The sequence below is a fragment of the Bos javanicus genome, chromosome 21, assembly GCF_032452875.1.
Source record: "Bos javanicus breed banteng chromosome 21, ARS-OSU_banteng_1.0, whole genome shotgun sequence".
Lineage (NCBI taxonomy): Eukaryota > Metazoa > Chordata > Mammalia > Artiodactyla > Bovidae > Bos > Bos javanicus.
In genome coordinates this window covers 30,163,728-30,182,529 of record NC_083888.1, presented here as the reverse complement: position 1 = coordinate 30,182,529, position 18,802 = coordinate 30,163,728, and the positions used below count along the sequence as shown (strand labels likewise).

The window sequence follows — 18,802 nt, the reverse complement described above, 5'->3', positions numbered from 1 at the left end:
AATGTCTGGCTCTAGGTGAGTGATCACACCATCATAATTATCTGGGTCATGAAGATCTTTTTTGTCTAATTCTTCCGTATATTCTTGCCACCTCTTCTTAATATCTTAGGCTTCTGTTAGGTCCATACTGTTTCTGTCCTTCATTGTGCCCATCTTTGCATGAAATGTTCCCTTGGTGTCTCTAATTTTCTTGAAGAGATATCTACTCTTTCCCATTCTGTTGTTTTTCTCTATTTCTTTGCACTGATCACTGAGGAAAACTTTGTTATCTCTCCTTGCTATTTTTTAGAACTCTGCATTCAGATGCATATGTCTTTTCTTTTCTCCTTTGACTTTAGCTTCCCTTTTCTCAGCTATTTGTAAGGCCTCCTCAGACAACCATTTTACCTTTTTGTATTTCTTTTTCTTGGGGATGGTCTTGATCACTGCCCCTTGTATAATGTCACAAACCTCCATTCATAGTTCTTCAGGCACTCTGTCTATCAGATCTAATCCCTTGAATCTACTTGTCACTTCTACTGTATAATTGTATGGGATATGATTTAGGTCATACCTGAATGGTCTAGTGGTTTTCCCTACTTTCTTCAGTTTAAGTCTGAATTTTGCAATAAGGAGTTCATGGGACTGAGTTCAGTGCCCGCCAAGATAATCCATGATCAACTCCTTGTCTCAAGATCCTCAATTTAATCACATCTGCAACACCCCCCTTTTATTGGATGGGGGAGCATATAAGGTAATATTCAGTTTTGAGAGATTAGGAGATGAATATTTAGGTAGGGGGCATTTTCAACTTACCACACTTGCTGTTCACCAAAGACCTTTAGTTTTGCCAGTGGACTTCTCTAGTATAGTCTGCTTGAGTGTTTTCTTGACATGACAGCTGGTGGCTGGGTCTGGGGTTGTCTCCAGTGTTCTTTACTCATATGTCTGATGCCTGAGGTGGTGAGACGCAATAGGCTGGGGTTTGGATCAACCAGGAAGGCTCAGTATCTCCTCTATTTAATTTCACATGGTCTCCTTCATAGTGGCTTCAAGGTAGCCTGACTCCTGACATGGTAGGTCAGGGACACAAAAAGTGTGTATTGTGAGAGAATCAGGTGAAAACCGTATTACCTTTTATGAGCTAGCCTTGGAAATCACATAGTGTCACTTCTGCTACATGGTATTTGTTAGAAGCTGGTCATTAAGGCCATCTCATACTTAAGAAGAGGAGAATAAGATGATTGATGGGAAGAGTGTAAAGAATTTGCAGACATGATTTCAAGTCATCACATAAGCGTGGTGATGAAAAAACTCTCATATGTCATTTAGATATCATTTCACTTTAAAAAATATTGAAATATGGTTGATTGACAATGTTGTGTGAGTTTCAGGTGTACAGAAAAGTGAAAGTGATTCAGTTATACATAAATGTGTGTGTATACATATGAAAATATATATATATACACACATTCTGTTTTTGACTATTTTCCATTATAGGTTATTAAAAGGTATTGAATATAGTCCTCTGTACCAACAATAGGTCCTTGTTTGTCTCATATTTACATTCATTTTTAAAGATATTTGATGTTTTACAGGTAGCTGAGGCTCCATTTATTTTTTTACTATAACAGCTTTATTGAGATACAAATCACATACCATAAATTTTACCCATTTAAAGTATAAAATCCAATGATTTTTAGTATATTTCTAGATTTGTGCAAACATCACCACAGTCTATTTTAAAGTATTTTCATTACCCAAAATGAACCCCTAACCCATTAGCATTTCCATTTTCCCTCAAGCCCCCAGTCCTAGACAACCACTAATCTACTTTTTGTCTATATAGATTTGCTTAGTCTGGATGTTTCACTTAAATGATCTGATATGATATATCATCTATTGTGAATGGCTTCTTTTATTCAGCATGTTTTCATGATTCATATTCATGTTCTATCATGTATCAGTCCTTCATTCTTTTTATGGCCAAATAAATTCCAATGTATTGACATGCCACATTTAGTTTACCCATTTATCAGCTGATGAACATTTGAGTTTTTATTTTCAGGCTATTATGAATAATGCTCCAATAAATATTTACGTATAAGTTTTTGTATGGACATATGTTTTATTTCAGATATAAACCTAAAAGTGGAATTGTTCGATCATATAACTCCATGCATAATCTTTTGAGGAACTAGCAGACTGTTTTTCAAAGCAGCTGCATTACCTACCATCAGAAGTGTACAAGAGTTCCAATTTCTGCACATCCTCACTTGTGGGATCTTAGTTCTCTGACCAGGGACTGAACCCATGCCCTGGGAAGTGATAGCACAGAGTTCTAATCATTGTGCCATGAGGGAATTCCCAGTATCCATCTTTTTTATAAGGCCATTCTAGTGGGTATGAAGTGTTACCTCATTCTGGTTTTGATTTGCATTTTCTGATAGCTGATAATGCTGGACATCACACATTTCTTCTCCATTTGTTTATCTTTGGAAAAATGTATATTCAAATCCTTTGCCCAGTTTCCATTGGGTTATTTTTCTATTTTGTTGAATCATTAGAGTTCTCATATCAGGATAAATGATTTGCTAATTCTCTTACCAGATGAATGATTTGCCAATATTTTCTTCCATTCTGTGGGTTATCTTTTCACTCTCTTGATGATGTCCTTTGAAGCACAAAGAGATTTCATTTTGATGTAGTCCAATTTGTCTATTTTTCTTTTGTTTCTTGTGCTTTTGGTGTCATAGCTAAGAAGGCTTTACCTAATTCAAGTCTATATAGATTTATTCTTATATTTTCTTCTAGCATTTTTACAGTTTAAGCTCTTGCATTTGGGTCTTTGATACATTTCAAATTAATTTTTTGTGTATGGTGTAAGGAAAGTGTCCAACTTTATACTTTTGTACATGGATATTGAGTCACCCCAGTACCACTTGTTGAAAAGACTACTTCCCACATTGAATTGTCATGGCACCCTTGTTGAGAATCAGTTCAGTCGCTCAGTCGTGTCTGACTCTTTGCGACCCCATGGACTGCAGCACGCCAGGGCTCCCTGTCCATCACCAACTCCCGGAGTTTACTCAAACCCATGTCCATTGTGTTGGTGATGCCATCCAACCATCTCATCCTCTGTCGTCCCCTTCTCCTCCCGCCCTCAATCTTTCCCAGCATCAGGGTCTCTTCAAATGGGTCAGCTTTTCATATCAGGTGGCCAAGTATTCGAGTTTCAGCTTCAACATCAGTCCTTCCAATGAATATTCTGGACTGATTTCCTTTATTAAAAAAAAAAAAATTTATTTTATTTTATTTTATTTTTAAACTTTACATAATTAGGAATGACTGGTTGGATCTCCTTGCTGTCCAAGGGACTCTCAAGAGTCTTCTCCAACGCCACAGTTCAAAAGCATCAATTCTTCGTCACTCAGCTTTCTTTATAGTCCAACTCTCACATCCATACATGAGTCCTGGAAAAACTATAGCCTTGACTAGACAGATCTTTGTTGGCAAAGTAATGTCTCTGCTTTTTAATATGCTTTCTAGGTTGGTCATAACTTTCCTTCCAAGGAGTAAGCGTCTTTTAATTTCATGGCTGCAATCACCATTTGCAGTGATTTTGGAGCCCCCAAAATAAAGTCTGCCACTGTTTCCACTGTTTCCCCATCTATTTGCCATGAAGTAATGGGATCGGATGCCATGACCTTAGTTTTCTGAATGTTGAGTTTTAAGCCAACTATTTCACTCTCCTCTTTCACTTTCATCAAGAGGCTCTTTAGTTCTTCTTCATTTTCTGCCATAAGGGCGGTGTCATCTGCATACCTGAGGTTATTGATATTTCTCCCAGCAATCTTGATTCCAGCTTGTTGAGAATCAATTGACTATAAATACAAAGACTGATTTCTGGATTCTAGATTCTACTGCATTTATCTGTACGTCTGTTTTACGCCAGTACCACTTTATCCTGATTACTGAAGGACACACTGGCCGTGCGTGCTCAGTCGCTTCAGTCGCGTCTGACTCTTTGTGAACCTATGGACTGTAGCCTGCCAGTCTTCTCTGTCCATAGGGTTTTCCTGGCAAGAATCCTGGAGTGGGTTGCCATTCCCTCCCCCAGGGGATCTTCCCCACTCAGGGACTGAAACTGCATCTCCTGCATTGCAAGCAGATTCTTTACTGCTGAGCCACCATGGAAGCAGGACACTGTAGCATTATAGTATGTCTGGAAATCAAGAAGTGTGGATCCTCCAACTTGTTCTTTTTCAAGATTATTTTGTCTATCTGGGTCTTATGAAATCTCATAGTAATTTTATACCAGTTTGTTAATTTCTGTAGAAAAACCAGCTAGGATTTTGATAGGGATTATGTTGACCTGAAGATCCATTTGGGATCTACAATATCAAGTCTCTTGATCTTGAGATGCCTTTGCATTTACTTAGCTTTTTGTCTTCTTCTTTCAGCAACGTTTTGTTCTGTTCAATTAAAAAACCTTTTTCTCTCTGCTCTTTGGATTGAATAATTTCTATTATTCTGTCTTAAGGGGAATGAACTTTCAGGTATACGAACTTTTCAATCTGCTGTCAAACTCATCTGGTAAATTTCTCATTTCAGAGATTGTATTTTTCTTATACTTTCTATTTTTATGTTGTGATTTTCCATCTGTTCATCAGTTCTATCATTTTTTCTTTAAATTACTGAACTATTAGTAACCGTTTTAAAGTCTTTGTATGCTTATTCCAGGGCTTCCCAGGTGGCTCAGTAGTAAAGAATCTGCGTGCCAATGCAAGAGACACAGGAGACTTAGGTTCAATCCCTGGGTTGGGAAGATTCCCTCGGGTAAGAAATGGAAACCCACTCCAGTATTCTTGCCTGAGAAATTCCATGGACAGAGAAGCCTGGTGGGCTACAGTCCAAAGGGTCGCAAAGGGTCAGACAGGACTGAGCAATTGAGCAAGCACTCATGCTTATTTCAACATTTGTGTCATGCCCGAGTATGTTTCTATTGGCTATTTTCTCCTCTTGATTTTGGCCCACATTTCCTGATTTTTCAGATGTCTGATCATTTTTTATTACATGTTGGATACTGTAATGACATGTCAGGAGTATATTTACTTGAAGAATTTAAAATTACCTGCGCATTAAACTTGTGTCTCAACCACAGTGCTCTGCCTTTCTGAGTCAGTTTCTCCTACCAAATCCCATGTTGCTGAAGCGTGTGGAGAGGAATAAGGAGCCTCAGAGAGCCTCACTCAATTTTAAGCAGTGCCCATTATGGTTCGTAACATAAAATCTGGAGCCAGATTGCCTAGATTTGAATCCCAACCATTCTAGTTACAAGCTCTGTAGACTTTAGCAAGTTACTTCATTTCTCTGTGCTTCATTTGCCTCTTAAATGGGGATTATAATTTAGTACCTGCTTTATAAGATTGTTGAGATAAGTAAATGTGTTGACACGTATGACATTATTGGAACAGTGCCTGGCACCTACTAATTGTTCAGTAAGTATTAGTTCTCATTGTTAATAAAGTGAAATGATGTTCTCCTAGGAGATCAGTCTCCCGAGGCTCTGTGTCCACACTGCACAACACCCTTACCTGCCAGGCTCACAGATGTCTCTCGTGTGTGTAGGCCATATATGTGCCTGTCTCCTTCATGCCTATCTTTAGACTATGGGCTCCTCCAGGACAGGGACCAAGTCTGGGAGCCAACATCCATATGCTGCAGGGGCATAACACCCCTGTTGGCAGAAGTCTAAACCCCAACCTTGCCCCCATCCTGACACCATGAAGTTTCTCTGGCTAAGAACTGGTCCAGAACCTGAAAAATGGCAGTGTTCTTCCTTCCTCTCATCTCCTTAGTAGAAACATGGAAAACCACCTATCATCAGAGCTGGAATTTAGAGACCATCCCTTCCACCCCTTCATTTTATAGACGGACTAACTGAAGCCATAACAGGAGAAAAAGTGTAACCCAAAGTCAGACTTGTGGGTCTTCAAATAAAAACGGCGAGTGACGGGAGATGGCAAGCTTCTTTGCTGTCTGCCAGAACTGCGTCAACTCCAAGTTTCATGCTGCCTCCCAATTACGATGCAAAACACCAGTTGACAGTTCTCTCTGTCAGTCATCAATACAATAGAAGAAAATGGTTTGAGGATTTAAACCTTGTTTCTACCCCAAATTTTTCAAAATTTTGGAGGAAGGGCGTAATAAACACATCTAATCATGAATGCTCGGGAGTGGGAGTTCCGAGGACCGTGGGACGCCCACCTTCTGCACCTCACTCGCTTTGGCCCCTGCCCCACCCACTCAAATCACCCAGCAGGCCGGAGACTATCAGGTACAGCCTGCCCAAGGTACACACTGAACCTGCCCAAGTTTGCATCCTACTCTGCTAACCAAAAGACCTTTGGCAAATTACATAATCTCCTTGTACCTCAGTTTCCTCATCTGTAAAGTGAGGATAGTGATAGGCACTGTTGAGCTGTTGATAGTGATTGGGCTGTTGAGTGGACTGAATGTGTCAATATATGTATAAGGTGCACAGAACCCTGCCTGGCACATGTCACTAGTGCAAACGTGGTGATTGTTAGCCATTCAGTTCACTTCAGTTCACTTCAGTTGCTCAGTCGTGTCCGACTCTTTGCAACCCCATGAATCGCAGCATGCCAGGCTTCCCTGTCCATCACCAACTCCTGGAGTTCACTCAAACTCATGTCCATCAAGTCAGTGATGCCATCCAGCCATCTCATCCTCAGTCATCCCCTTCTCCTCCTGCCCCCAATCCCTCCCAGAATCAGGGTCTCTTCCAATGAGTCAACTCAGCCATTACTATCATTATTCTTGCCTTGCTCCGCCCAGCTTCTCAGGCCTTGGAGTCCAGAAACACCCAGTCCTGTAGCCTTGTCCTTGCCTGGCACAGCAGAATTCCAGCCCAGACATCCAAATCACCAGTCATAAACAGAAAACTGGAAAGCCCTCTGCCTGTGACTTGCCTGGGGAAATTGAGTCCCAGAGAGGACCAGGGACTTTCCCAAGGTTATCCAACTGAGGTGGAATTTGAACTAGAATCCACATGTCCCAGTGTCCAGGGACCTGTCTAGGGCATGACCAGACTCCTCCTAGGCCATGCAGAGGACCTTGGTGTGACCCTGTAGGCTGTGTGATGGCTTGAGAAGGTTAAGCATTTGGTGCTGCAGATTGGGTTAGAAGTCAGCTGGCTGGTGGGACACCCACATCCACCATGGCAGGAGCCAAGATGAAGCTGAGACAAGCCTTTGGCCTCTCAGCAAGCACTCCTGTTAGGCAAAGATGGAGGAGAAACACTGATCCTCCTTGCACTGGGGATCAGTCACAGTCAAGGGCCCCAGGTGCCTGCCCCGAATATGTTCCTTCTGATGAACCTGGCAAGATATGTCTTGGGCTACCCCTGCCCTGCCCTCACCCTTTCTGAGAGACCGTGTGTTCCCAGAAGATCTCTGCCTTGGACAAGCTCCATCTGTGGGCTGTGGTCCCAGGCCTGGGGGCGGTCCGCAGCCTGAGTCTGTGGCACTTGGACACTCTCCTGTCCACACCAGCTTCCTCTGCTCCACCACTGCCTGGGGCACTTGTCCTCTGCCTCATGTTAAGTAAACCTTCACCCCTATCCATCTTTCCTCCTTCAATTTCCTTGTACCCTTTCCCCAGCCTGGTCTGGTGACCCCACAGTGACCTTGAAAGCATCTTTACTTATTAACTGTCAATTCCATCATCTCTAAGACTTTGAGGCAGGGACCAGGCTCTGCCTTTGAGACAAGGGCTTGCCTCCACCCCAAAGGCCCCGAGCAATGTCTGCAGAGGAGGTACTCAGTAATCATAGTAGGAAGGAGGAGCCTCCTGGAGCTGGCAGTCATGGGGCAGGCAGAGGTCATTTCCAACTCTGAGAATATGGGCTTAAGATTTCTATTTCATAGTAGACAGTTCGGTTTTAAAAAGTAACACCCAGCCTCTAAACGTTAAGCGCTCTGGGATGGACACAGCTAGCATGGCTCCAGCAAGAAGCATGAGAGCTGGGGGTCCTTCCCAAAGGGCTTCCTGGAGGAGGAGGGGTCTGAAGAACAGTGGGAAATGTGTGCCAGGGAAGGCAAGCTTGCAGTTTTTGAGAGGGGATAGAAAGGGAAGATGACACATCTCCCAAGTCCTCCTGCCTAGAATAAGCCCATTTGCCCAGCCTCCTATCAGTTTGGAAACTCTACATTTAGAGGAGTTGTCGAGCTGCCTGGGAGGAGCTGAGGGATCTGGGCATGCATTCCTGCTAGCCCCCCAAAGTGAGGACATTTCTCCCACCATCCCCACCAACTTCGACCCCCAGTGCCAACTCCAACATCAATGCTCTATCCTCGCCAGGAGAGTGGGAGGAAGAGGAAAAAAGTGGGGCAACCCACACTCTCTTTAGGACAGAGGAAGGATCTGCATTTCTATCTGGGGTTCACTGGGGTTGGAGTGTATGGATTTCCAAAGCACCCTGGGTGCCCTGAAACTGCAAGAGCATTTGGGCACATTGATAGGGGTGAGCGGAGGGCTTCCAGCAGGTTCTCAAAGGGGCTCCTGACCCATGAGAGGCTCAGGGGCAGCACCCCAGGCCTGAATTGTCAGGTGCCCCAAAGTGGTAGTGGGCGAGGATCACTGCTAAGAAAAAAGCTGTTAAGAAATTGGAATTGAAAGGGGAGAATTCTCTTGAAGTTGGTGTGCTGGTAGTGACACACCAGCTTAGTGTAGCAATCTGGGAGTCATATGCCATGAATGGGTGGAGAGCCTTGGAATAACCCTTGCCCCATCCTGCTGCTGTGCCCTGCATCTGAGCCTTCAGTTTAGGGCTTGCTTAAATTTTCCCCTAAAACCCAGTGGCCTCTGTTTTTTCACCTCTTCCAACACCTGCTCACCCGAGAGGCAGTTGGCAGGTGACAACTCAGGTGGGAAGGGGTTTGGGGTTGGAAGGTGAAATAGCACAGTGATTGGCAGGGGTGTTTCCAGAGAGCAGGGCCCAGGTTTTAGAAGATGCAGATATAATGCCACAAACCCAAGAGTCTCTGGAATGAGGTGGAAGTGGTGAGGGCATTAGAGGACAAAGGGCAACGTGCAGAGATACTGTTTCCATGGAAGAGGGGCTCTCTAGAGGCAACGTGAGATGGAGCTGTCAGCCGAGTTTTATGATGCAAATAATGGTCAAATCCAGCTTACATGGTGTCCTGGTTTCAAAGTCAGTTATGGAAAGCTGGATTTCAAATGACATCTCTGCCTCTTGCTGGGCATAACATCGAACATGTCTAAAGCTCTCAAGTAGCACTGACATATACACCATCATTTGTGAAATATATGGTTGGTGGGAAGTTGCTGTATAACAAAGGAGCCCAGCCTGGTGCTCTGTGATGACTTAGAGGGGTAGGATGGGAGGTAGGAGGGAGGTTTAAGAGGAAGGGGATATATGTAACCCTTCCCTTCTCCAAGGGATCTTCCTAACCCAGGGATCGAACCCAGGTCTCCCACATTACAGGTGGATTCTTTACCAGCTGAGCCACAAGAGAAGCCCATGTATATATACAATTATGTGTGTGTATATATATATAATTATGACTGATTCATGTTGCTGTGCAGCAGAAACCAACACAACACTGGAAAGCAATTATCCTCCAATTTAAAAAAGGGGGGGATAAAAGAGGAAGGAGAAAAAAATAAAATAAAGTTCTCTGGGCCTCTGTCACCTCACCTGGGAAATGGCACCATTAATCCACCTTGGGCTGTTGGAAGACGTGAAGAGTCAACACACATAAAACACTAGGCACAATATGTGTATTTAGTAAAGAAAAGTTTGAAAAAGCAAAGGAAAAAATGTTCAGGTTGCCTGCCTAACCCCTGGGGCCCAGCACCAGCTCCAGGCAGAAAGCCCTGCAGCAGGAACAGTGTCTTCCTGCGTCTCTGCCAAGGATGACAGACAACACACCCACTGGCATCGGCAGGCCCTCCCTTGCCTCCCACCCCTCTTTATGTAAGCCTCAGAGGTGGGCAGCAAGGACCTGTGCCAGGTAGGTCAGAGGTATCTGTGGCCACACCTCACTGACAGTGTCAGGGCAGACTGGGGCGGGTCCCCACTCCCGCCCAGCCCCACTGCCTCATCACCTGGCACCAGGGACCCTGCAGCACTGGCTCCCACACCTACGATGCCTTAGCTGAAGGAGCACAGCGAATGCTGTGCCCTGTGCCTACCAGCCCCAAGGAGGAAGGTGAACACCCTGTGGCAGCCAGATCCTCCCTGGAGGTGCACAGTCCATCACTGTAAGTCCTCGGTGGGGGTCTTCCGGCTGGGAATCAGGGATCGCAAGAGAGATGCCAGGGGAGCCTTATCTTTGAGATGAGACAGGCAGGTCAGGCCAACTAACGAGCGGTATGGAGTGTGGGGTCTGCTGTGCGGGGCAGCAGGGAAGCCAGTAGGAAGCCACTGCCGTCAAGAGCTCCAGCTGTGCAGCTGTGTCTGTGTGCCCAGGACCGTGGGATCAGAAGGAGGCACAGCTCCCCTCCCTACTCAGGAGGTTTTAGGATTTGGGGAAGTATTTGGACAATGCCCTCGATTGAAAATATCCTGCAGCATGTAGAAGACAGGTTCTCCCTTTGCCCCCAGGACAGAGAGAGGTGAGAACCAGAACAAGAAAGGGATGGGAAAGAGTGGTGATGGTGTTGGTGGTGGTGGTGGTAGGGGTTTACTAATAGTGGACAGGAGTGAGGAGGCTGGGAATCTGATGTATTTGCTCATCCTGGTAATTGATTGGCCCTGGGGCCCAAGGCAGCCACCTGCTGTGAGGCTGTGTTGTTCCGAATGTGATCAGAGCATGTGGGCTTAAGTGATGGTGAATTACAGACAGGTACCGAGGCCGGGAACCAGTGAGGTATGCCCTGGAAGGAGGGCAGTCGCCCCAGACCTGGCCAGGCCACAGGGTGACTCACTCTGTATCTCTATTGCAGGGCGCTTTGGTGGTGCTGGGCCTCTCTGGGGCTGATGCGGCTCTCCCAGGGGACACCTGAACAGGCTCTCTGAGGTTCTCGTTCTCTCTGGGGTGAGCTTGCAGGGTGTGGCCACTTCTCGGGGACAATGCCAGAGGCACTCCTGCTCAGGTCTGCCAGCTCCATCCTGAGGACCGTGTAAGGAACAAGGATCCTACCCCCTCCCACCTCCTGGCTCCCACACTGCCTTCCAGGAAGGAGAGTTCTTGGGCTTGGCAGGGTACCTGGACACCCAGACTTGGATTGGGACTTTTCACCTCATTTAGTAACCCTCCGAATCTCACCAAAGAATTTCCTCCTACTTATTCACCAAAAGATTCGTGAGAGCCTAAGCACTACATGTATCCTGTTATCCTCACAATAGCCATGGGATTAAGGCAGAAAACTTGAGGCTCAGAGAGGTGCATGACTTTCCAAAGGTTGTACAGCAAGTAAAGTGACTTAAACACAGGCAGGCCAACTCTGGGTAAATCTGAGTACTCTATTGTTTCAAGAAAGCATTTATGGAGTACTTAATGCATACAGACCAGAGTGCTGAATGGGAAGAAAGGGCAACAGAAATAAATAGGAGCTAGATCTCCATCCATGAGGGGTTCACATGAAAAATGAAGGCTCCCCTTGACTTAAATGTCACACACATAGTGACGACTTGAGAAGGATTAGATCCAACCAACATTTACTGAGCTCCAACTGCCTGCCAGAGAGCACTTAGGGCCAGAGGACAGGGTTGAATCAGGCATGACCCCTACTCTCAAGAAGCTTCCCAAGCTACGGGTGGCCTTCAAAGCCCAAACCTGCGTGTTTGAGGGCTACAAGGGTGAGAGGGTGTTGGGGATCATCCAGAAGTGCTTCCTGAAGGAGGAGCTGAAGGAAGCTATTGGCAGGCTCTGTTTTTAAATGATTCCCATCAGATCTTCTGGAAAGTTAGGAGGAGAAAGGAGAGCCAGTTCAGGGAAAGGAGAGTGCAAGCCCTCCCAGACGCCTCTGCTTACCCCCCACACCGCACAATATACCTGCTCGTACGTGCCCTCGAAGTGCTTCTTGCTCCCCATGCTACTACAGGGCAGATGCTGAAGAAGTTCTTGCTTCTGTGAAAGTGAGTAAGGCAGGATGCTCACAGTCCGTGTGTGTGAACTGGGGCTGAGAACAGTTTGCATCCTTGTGCTAAGTTGCTTCAGTCACGTCTGACTTTGCGACCACATGGCCCATAGCCCACCAGGCTCCTCTGTCCATGGAATTCTCCAGGCAAGAATATTGGAGTGGGTTGCTGTGCCCCTCCTCCAGGGGATCTTTCCGAATCAGGGATTGAACCCACATCTCTTATGTTTCCTGCATTGGTAGGTGAGTTCTTTACTACCAACACCACCTTAGCGTCCTCATCAGGGATCTTTTTCGGATTTTCCTCTTTCTCCAAGGAATGGAAAAGCAGAGGCAAGTCAGTCCCCTTGGGCCGTTCTCTCGTCGTCACTGTCATTCTGCTACTTAGGAACTTTCTCCTGTGACACTGAGCTAAGTTCTGGAGTGCCATGTTCCAGGCGTAGTGGAGGGAATACTGTGTTCCTCACCTTCGACAGGCTGCATGGGTTGACTATATAATATTCACACTTCCCCTGTCACAATGATTTGCCAGCCACTTGTGATTTCTGGAACAGCAGCAAGAATCAGTAGGGGCCCAGATTGCTCTTGAGGAGTCAAAACAGAAGGGATTTCTCCCCATATCTCTTTTCTTTGAGGAAAACATAAATTCCACTTTGGAAGCCATCTCCTCTGACTTAACAATTCTAACAAGCTTGGCTATTTTATTTACTAGTCTGCTACCGGAAAAACCTCACAGAGTAGGAGGGAGGTGAGTCACTGGAGGCCAGCACAGTGACAGTGGCACGAAGTGGCCACTGGTGATGCAGGCAAGGATTAAAGACTAAAGACAAGCATGGCCAGCAGCGACACGTGAGGCAGCAGCCACCTCAGGAAAGGACAGGTGGCCCTCCACGCCCTGCAGTTTGACTCACTTCTGTGTCACAACCAAACCGGTAGATTTTGTTACTAGCATGACCCTGGGTGAGCAGGAAAAAGTCATAGGCAGGTTTAGCACATTCTGTTTCAGTGGATGGAAAAGGATGCCCTCCCCTTAAGGGGACTAAATCTTGAAGGTTTGAGCCAAGGGGCAGAGTACTCTTTACTCATTTGGATAATTAGATCTTGGCCTTGTCTTGCTGCTGCTAAGTCGCTTTAGTCGTGTCCGACTCTGTGCGACCCCCTAGATGGAAGCCCACCAGGCTCCCCCGTCCCTGGGATTCTCCAGGCAAGAACACTGGAGTGGGTTGCCATTGCCTTCTCCAGTGCAGGAAAGTGAAAAGTGAAAGTGAAGTTGCTCAGTCGTGTCTGACTCTTAGCGACCCCATGGACTGCAGCCCACCAGGCTCCTCCAGTCATGGGATTTTCCAGGCAAGAGGACTGGAGTGGGGTGCCATTGCCTTCTCCTGGCCTTGTCTTAAGTATGCAATATTCTTCAGGCCCATAGAGGGCTGAGTAAGACCCTCCGTGGGCCATCCTCAAGGGGTTCTCGTCTCGCCAAGTACAGGCAGGGGGACAGGATCCACCCTCTTCTTGAGGGAGGGTCGGCTCAGGACACGGGAGAGGAGAGGACAGCAAAGGCGACTGAGTCACAAGAGGTTTGCTGCTGCAGTGGCGGGGGTGGGGGGCAGACGCTTCCCGAAAGGCCCCACAGGAAGTTGCTTCCTACCGTCTCTCCTCCCCATAGACTGAAGGAGGTTCTAATCTGATGGTTAGGCTGGGCCCTTGGCTTCCTGAGGTGTTCCTTCATTTACTGTTTGTTTAGCTATTTTAAAACCAGAATGAGTTTATGCAAATTTGATTAGGTGGCAGAAATGCCGCCTGTACCTTTTGATGGTGGGGATTTAAAAACAAGCTTGTTTGTGAGGCAGCAGTTAAGATGGTGGGAGATTATAGCCAACGATGGCCTTGGCCAGTGTGGGGGTGGCTACCCAGCGGGTGATTTCAAAAGTTGATCACTTTAAGCAGGCAGCCCTATCTTTTGAGGGCAGGGACCAAGATAGAGCATGGATGTTATACCGAGTTCACGGGATACCATCCTCCACCCCCAGACTCTCAGTGTGGGACCCTCAGCCTAGTTGGGTGTGTGTGCCCCAGCTTGCCCTGTAATTGCCTGAGCCCAGAGCTCAGGGGTCATTTGGTGACATCACAGTCTTCTTTGCCCCAAAGTGGAAGCAGCTTTTACTCAATGACCCAAGAGAGTAGTGGCAGTGACCAATGATCCAAAGTCACAGGACACGTCCTACGGTTTTCAGAAGCCTCTGTTTCCCTCTGCTGGCACAACAGGCCTCATCCCAGAAGCACGCTTTTCAGTCCTTCTGGCAGCCTCCTGGAGCAGGTTACCATAGCAACAGAAGGGCTGCTCCAGCCTTGTGGCCCAGCCTTGCTCACAAAGTTCCCAAGAAGGGGACCAGCCTGGCACCCCACTCCTTATCTCCCTCCTCCTCACCCTCCCCCTTTCAAAACCTCATGATGTCTTTTGCTTTCAAATCTATCTCAGGTTCTTAAACAGACTACCGCCAGGTGGGCCTGAGTGTGTTCGCAAACTCAGTTTGAACCTGCGGTACCAGCAAGAAGTAAGAGCGAATGTGAAAAGCAGGTAACTGAGCCAGGTGCCTGGGAACTGGGCAGGGATGGGACCAGCTCCACTCTGACAGACAGGTGGGACTCTGAAGCCAGGGTCCTGCCTCAGGGCTGCCAAGACCAGCTGCACAGGTTACACACTGCACAACTCCAGGCTCTGTTTATATAGCCTATCACTGTGACACGAGTCCCCAGAGTTGAGTAACACCATAGCCTTGTTTGGCCCTGAGGTGAATACTGAACCCCATCTGCTCATCCACCCAGAAGGTTGAGGTCTGGCCAGATTCCTTCGAGGAGGAATCATGCAAAAGAGCATTGAGGCTGAGTATATAACAGAGGCCCAATAACCCCGTGGGCTGTGTTGACCAGAAGATGATTCATTGTGCAGGGCCACCAAGCCTTGAAGGCAAGGGGATCTAGACCAGGAGTGAAGACAGATGGCAAGAGCCCCAGGTTTCCCTGGTCCCATGCCTCTCCTCTCCATCAGGGAATGGACACAGGGCACCTTCACAGACACCACTGGGAAGAGGGCCTCATTTGGGGGCCAGCTTAGGAGCCATGAGAGCTGTAGGAATGTCCTCAGCTCTGCATGAGCGTCTAAGAATGGCTGCTCTCAGTGCCTGAGGGCTGGTGGGTATGGGAGTGAGGGACTTGGAGGCACCTCCCAATCCTCAAACCTTGCAAGCTGGACTCCAAGCCTGTCCTTGTCCAGAGGGGGACACTGAGCCCAGAGAGAGTCATGTGCGTTCCCAGGGTCACACAGCAAATTAGAGTAGAGCAGGGCTTGATTTTGCTTTCTACTGAGCCCTTAGAAACTGAAGGGAGAGCGTGGCATGGGGGTGAGGTTGCTGCTGCTGCTAAGTCGCTTCAGTCGTGTCCAACTCTGTGCGACCCCATAGACGGCAGCCCACCAGCCTCCCCCGTCCCTGGGATTCTCCAGGCAAGAACACTGGAGTGGGTTGCCATTTCCTTCTCCAATGCATGAAAGTGAAAAGTGAAAGGGAAGTTGCTCAGTCGTGTCTGACTCTTAGCGACCCCATGGACTACAGCCTCCCAGGCTCCTCCATCCATGGGATTTTCCAGGCAAGAACACTGGAGTGGGGTGCCATTGCCTTCTCCGGGGGGTGAGGTTAACTCCTGCAAATAATAAGGTCTTGTCCCCTGAGCCCCCTAGGATACAGCGATGCCAGTGTCACCCCTGGGGGTGCTCGACGCATTCTGGGCTGGCATCGAGAGCCCAGGCCAGCCTGTTATTTTCTAACAATTGTTTCCCCCTTACCCCTCCAGCTCCCTGACTGATGGGCAGACGCTCTCCAAAGAGCCCCTAAGCCATGCTCTCAAACTCTCGACCCCAGAGAAGGTGAAAGATGCCCAGTTGAATCCTCCAGGTGAGCTGGCTGGGAGGCTGCCGGGCAGGACTGGGTGGGCGGGACAGGGATGTAGCTGTACTGGGAGTGCTGGAGGGGGTTAACAGAACACTACGAAGCAACCCAGGTGACCCACAGGACAAAACTTGGGGGGACAGGCCAGGTAGATATACTGATCTCCACGTCCCCAGGGACCCCACTACATCCCTTCTCCTTTCACGGCCATCAGGGCCAAGCTTGATGGAAGGTGGTGGGAGGAAGGTTTTTCTCTTCAGGAAGCTTGGGAAGAAGAGAGGTCAGCGATGGAAAGACACCTGGGGCCTCACGTGTTGGGTACCTGGGATCTCGGCTTGGGGTTGGTAAAGGAGGAGAGGAGGCCCAGATAAACAAGGCCTTGGAGTTTCCAAGTGGGTTGAGGCAGTTTCTTGCTGGGCCAAGGGGCAGGCTAGCCGGCAGTCACTGGCAGAGTTGTTTTTGAAGACTTGGGAGGCCGCGTGCTCTTCTAATGACGTTTACTTCCAGATAATTGCACCTTGAGGGAGGCATTTACCCTGGCGACTCATCAAAATGATAGTAACAACATGGCTTTTGTTCACTTTTATTGGCTGTACAACGATATTGTAGCAACAGTGGAAGTTTAAAAAAAGTGGAAGTGACCGGTGCCCAGGGGAGCAGGTCACTGCCTCCCCGGTTCCGAGATGTCCTTGGGACGGCCCATTGTTGCCATCATGTCTCTGGTCTGTGTCAGCTGCCCGGGGATGAGGTCCCTCAGAGGTGCTGGTTTTCTCAGAGCTTTCCCAGCTTCCCCCAGAGAAGCCAGGCTTAGGGGTAGGTCCCTGAGGGGGGTTTGGGTGGGAGCTGGTCAGGGAGATAGCAAGTTGACTTTTAGGTGGTAGAGTCTGGACTGGTTGAGTATTTTGTAGGATGATCTCCAACGTGGGTACGCCTGGTGTCTTCAGACAGGGATTGTGGGTTTAGGGGTAGCAGGTGGTAGCATTTGAAGTGTGACTGGCTGGGGAGGCCAGTTCTAAGGGTCCCCGAATGGGGCAGTAAAAGATGCCAGAATTGGGGACAGGAGGAAGGAGAAGGACTGGGGCCTTTATTCCAAGGTCTCTTCCCTCAGCTTTTCTTCTGACCTGGGTTTCCTGGGGAGAGGACAGGCCTGGTGTGAGGGCAGGGAGAGAATCAGGACCTCTCTGCTCTGCCACAAACTCTGTCATGGACTTGAGGCAGAAACTGGGCCCAGATCACCATGCTCCTCATTGGTGAGGAAGCTGAGACTGAAGAGGTGGTAACGCCAGCCCAGGGCTCTGGATCCCCAACTCCCTTGCTGCCTGGCGTCCTGGAGACCAAATGCCACTCCCCTCACCCTGGTGGGGCTCGCAGCTGCCCCTCGCCCAGGCTGGGTGTCTCGGAATGGCTTTGGCAGGGATCTGGCCTGTAATGTGTACTTTCCTGGACTCTGCCTCTCTGCTCTTCCTCAGAGATGAAGAAAGACTAGGACCAAGGAAAGGATTGACTGATTTCTTCTTCTTTTTTTTTTCTTTCTTTTATTTGACTGCTCTGGGTCTTAGTGGTGGCATGTGGGATCTAATTCCCCAACCAGGGATTGAACCCAGGCCCCCTGCAGTGGGAGTGCGGAGTCTTAGTCACTGGACCATCAGGGAGGCCCCAGGTTGACCGATTTTTGAGGGGAAGCATTCGAAAGGCACCAAGAGAGCCCAGGAGAGGGGCCAGCTGGGCCCAGGCAACTCCAGCATCTCGTCCTGGGATTCAGGGCAGCTAGCTGACTTGCTCTGTTGCTGTGTCTCACCTCTGGTAGGTCCCATTGCCTTGCTCAGGCTTACTTTCCTGACTAGATAATTCTGTCTCTGCAGTGCTCACGCAGCAGCTGTCAGCACCTGGGGAATGTGCACAGCAAAGCCCTGGAGCTCAGAAGTCTTGGCTGTGGGTGATGGCTTTGGTGTTTTGCAACTTGAAGGGCAGGAAGGGAGCTAAAGTGGTGCAAGCTCGGTGTCCTCAGAGCATTCGGTGTCTGGAATGTTTCCAAGAAGAAAGGAGTAATCTCCAACCCCGTTGGGTGTAATTGCTTAACCTGAGTTAGTACCTGGCAGCCCTGCAGCAGTACGGCAGAAACTAAGCAGATTTCAAACAGGTGGGTAGGGAATCCCAGAGAGGGTCCGTCAGCGAGGGCTAGCAGCCAGGGGCCAGGCCAGAGTGAGGTGGGGGCAAGTTACCAGCTTGAATGGAGGGGTGGGGAAGGAGGAGGCAACTGTAGGGGAGGCAGCGAGGCCATTCAGATTTGCCAGAACTTCCAAAAGCTGTGGGAACAGCCAGGCTGGGGGTGCATCTGGACTCCCCATCCTTCGTGCAGGGCTAGGCTGCTGGGGATACTGAGGTGGACAAGTTTCTTTCCTGCCCGCCAGGAACTCCTAGTCTGAGGGCAGACAGGCTCTGGGCGAAGGACACACTGAGGCTGAAGAAGGAAGGCATGCTATCTAGGAATTGGGTGATCAGGGTGGACTTCCTGGATGAGGACAATTTCCAACTCATCTCAGATTTTTAAACTCCCCTTAGGCCTAGGCCTGAACTGAGTGGTCTGCCCTTGGGAGTTTAGCATCTAGAGCTGGGGATTAGGAGACAGGGACAATCTGGGAGGGACTGAGGCAGTTTCTCAGCACAGTTGCCCAAGGGACCCCAGGCACAGGGTCCGAGGTCAGTGCCAAGCCGACCTCATTGACTCCCACAAGCCTGGCCCATGGGTC

The 18,802-nt window shown here is 48.3% G+C and overlaps 1 protein-coding gene across 3 annotated transcripts in view; it reads left to right on the top strand.

Annotated features, from left to right (window-relative positions):
• Positions 1-18,802, top strand: part of ACSBG1 (acyl-CoA synthetase bubblegum family member 1) — a 59,294-nt gene that overhangs the window by 11,845 nt on the left and 28,647 nt on the right. For 2 of the 3 annotated variants that reach the window (XM_061394684.1, XM_061394685.1), the window contains exon 2: positions 15,958-16,058. In XM_061394684.1, coding sequence (XP_061250668.1) covers positions 15,958-16,058 — 101 coding nt within the window. Of the gene's footprint in view, positions 1-14,587; positions 14,687-15,957; positions 16,059-18,802 lie in introns of all 3 variants that reach the window. The other variant, XM_061394683.1, reaches the window with a different exon arrangement.